Here is a 3306-nt window from a genome sequence, read left to right as displayed (position 1 = left end):
TAACTGTTCCTCAGCCAGCTTGGGAACCCCTGCATCAGTAATAGAAACATAAAGTGAATCCAGGTCTCTGATGGAAACATAAAAACCAGGACACCTGTCTAGAGCGTGTCTCCTCCCTAAGCTGAAAGAAGCCTTTGATGTCTAACAAGAAGAGTTTGATCGACTGAGCATCAGGAGAAACCCTTTTGACTAAAGCCTTCAAAAAACATCAATACTATTCTTTGTTGTGTGAGTTTACTCTGCACTTTAGTGTAGGTTAGCTGAATATAAACTGGAGCCGGCGCGCGCAGAGAGCCATTTTCTCCACTTGCTGCAGCAGTTTCTCGTGTATGTGTGATTATTTTGTTGTGCGGTGGTAGATAAACAATGGGCAGAAGTAGTTTAACATACATGTTTATTAGTACGTTTATTTTGCTCGTTTTTAAATAAATTGGACACCATTGTTTTTTTACATGCAATAAATTTACAGATCACATTCCCCTGGTGAAAGCAGAAAGGTATGTTTTTCCTATTCAATTTATATCCTAAAGCCCATATTCATTTTATGTGAATATGATTTAGGATGTTTAGTTTTTACTGTGATCTGTTGACGTCATCATTTTGATGTTGTATTCTAGGGATCCACCAAAAGCAAAATGAAATCACCCGTTCACTACGCTAAATTGTGTCTCCAAAGCCGGGATGTTGCCCCACACCCTAACATAAAATAGGTCACATATAAGATAAGTAATAACTATGTAAAACGATGTACCAAGCACCAGGACTGCTAAACAGTGTTGAAATGTTTTGCATGATTCTATCTCATCCAAATTTAGCTGCATTTACCAATAACCAGAAATATCAGACACATGATTCAGAACTCTGATGAGGTAAACTGCTCCTCAAAGTAAACTTCTTTCCATATTACCCAGATATGCAGCCTGTTCTGGATACTTCTTAGAGTTATGTTGCTATGAGTTTAAAACACACTGATATAAATACTGGAACTAATTCAGTACAAAATATAAGATGTTTTTCAGCTTTTCAACTTGGACTCTCAGTGTGGATCTCCGTGATGGGGAAAGATGATCTCATTCTGAAGACCTAAGTTTACAATAAACAAACGATCTGATCATTTAATACCTAAAACTAATTTAAACTGGATGTTCACACTGATCTGCACATCTTTGTGTTACATTATAAACATCTTTTTACAAGTTTTCGACTTCTAAAAACAAAAACTTTGATTTGCCAATAAACAAATGTGATGTACTACAGATTGAGATAAGAAAGTTACTGAAACTGTTTTCCTGATAAGTTTTTTGTACATGATTTTTCTGTTGTTTGATTTTTCTTCCTTTGTGGCTATAGATGGGCGACAGTGGCGTTGGATGTAGGAGTTTGCCCTGAAATTGAAGGGTTGACAGTTCAAGCCCCTACTCCGACTTTCAGTGTCGTTGTGTCCTTGGGCAAGACACTTCACCTGGTGGTCAGAGGGCCCGGTGGCGCCAGTGTACGGCAGCCCCGCTTCTGTCAGTGAGCCCCAGGGCAGCTGTGGCTACAATGTAGCTTGCCACCATCAGTGTGTGAGTGTGTGTGTGAATGGGTGAATGAATGTAGTGTAAAGTCCTTTGGTCAAGTCTCCTAACTTGAATAAAGGCGCTATATAAGTACATGCCATTTACCATTTACCATATAGAAAATCTGCACCCACATCCTTGAAAGCTATGATTCCTTTAAAATGAGTCATGTTGTATCTGTACCTAAGACTTGACCAATGAAGATGGATGTGTGTGTTTGTGTATAATTTAGACTGGCGTATTGGTTTGTGTGAGTCTGACCTTGGGGAAGCGTTCCTTGTAGACATGGTTCATCATCATTATTTCATTGTCATAGCAGGATGGGGAGCGCCCCGGACTAAGGAGGAACAAACACAGACAGCAGAAAGAGTAAAATATATAAATATGTGTACTGATGCAGCCCTGAACAGGAGAATAAGCAGTAAAGTAATTGCAGTTAAGAAATACTGTCCTCTTAGAGAGATTTTCTCTGCCCCCATTTGGAAGCAGATCATTATGTTAATACACTCATTAGAAATTCAGCACAGTCTGCTTCTGTAATGTTTTAGGGCAATTCCCATTAACACTAGAATCACTTTTTATGCTAAATTATCACACAGCAGTAAAAAGTTGAAATAATCTGAAGTTTATAACTGCTAGGTCTCTATTTTAGGTCTGGCACAGTTATTCAGATTAATCATGATCAATCCAGCTGACACCCTTGGCTGGCCTCGGGACAAAATCAAAATATGCGGATATCAAAATATTTGGCAGTTTGGGCTTTCCATACCTGCTCAAGTCGCAATTGATCACAAATACAGACTTCATCTGGTGTGGCACGTTTAAATTTGAGCACAAGATGTTATGGCAAAAACCTTTCTAGGCAGTTAAACCTGTACAGCAGCAACCTTTTAACAGTACCCGCGACCCAAAGTAAAGTTAAGCTGTTCCTGCGGGTTAAGGCTATGTTCTGTATTTCACTGTTTTTACCTGTAGCGCAGTGAGCATTACGTATAGCAAGTTGATAAACTTTAAAGATGCTGTTTCACGTAAAAAATAACCGTGAGGCACCAAGGAATGCCGGGGGAATTACTTCCCCAATACAGCAGTGGACAATCAGAAGAGAGTAATAACAGGAAAACGATTTTATGTAAATGAAATTAACGCAGCATTTCTTTGCAAACACTTCTTTGAAAAAAAACAAATGAGTAAAAAGAAATGCTCTTGGCAATAGATGGAGAGGCCCGGTTCATGGCCCCCCTTTTATCCTAGGGCCATCAGCGGGTGTGATTGTGATTAATCAATTATACAAGTACTATATACATATAAGATACATAAACTTGGTCAAGTAGTATTTCTAGGCATTAAATTTAGTTTTTTGAGGGGGATTTAGTTTTGTTTTTTGTCATTTACACTGCATTAGAAGGTAGAAATTGTTTGTTTTTTAGGTATGTTAGTTTACAAAATGTTCTCATTTTAAGAATAATCAATTTAATGAAAAGATAAACAATATATTACTCAATTAGTGAATTCATTAAAAACTGCAGCTCTACTCGATGTACACAATTTGAAAAAACTCTCAGTTAGAAACTCATAAATTCAGTTCCTTCCTGATCACCAAACCGAGCACCAACAGGTCACAATAACCACATCAACCTGAAGGAGTAAGACTCAAGGATGGCTTTATTTTAGGGATGCACGATATTGGGATTTTGGCCGATATGCCGATATTTTAAAACTCATGTAGCCGATAACCGATATCGATACC

The 3306-nt window shown here is 38.1% G+C and overlaps 1 protein-coding gene across 1 annotated transcript in view; it reads right to left on the bottom strand.

Annotated features, from left to right (window-relative positions):
* Positions 1–3306, bottom strand: part of LOC107082757 (microtubule-associated serine/threonine-protein kinase 1-like) — a 58459-nt gene that overhangs the window by 46974 nt on the left and 8179 nt on the right. The window contains exon 4 of the mRNA XM_015371590.1: positions 1821–1896. Within this exon, the coding sequence (XP_015227076.1) occupies positions 1821–1896 (76 nt within the window). The remainder of the gene's footprint in view (positions 1–1820; positions 1897–3306) is intronic.

This window comes from Cyprinodon variegatus, unplaced genomic scaffold (assembly GCF_000732505.1).
Source record: "Cyprinodon variegatus isolate N-32 unplaced genomic scaffold, C_variegatus-1.0 Scaffold61, whole genome shotgun sequence".
Taxonomy (NCBI): domain Eukaryota; kingdom Metazoa; phylum Chordata; class Actinopteri; order Cyprinodontiformes; family Cyprinodontidae; genus Cyprinodon; species Cyprinodon variegatus.
This window is presented reverse-complemented; position numbering and strand designations above follow the sequence as displayed.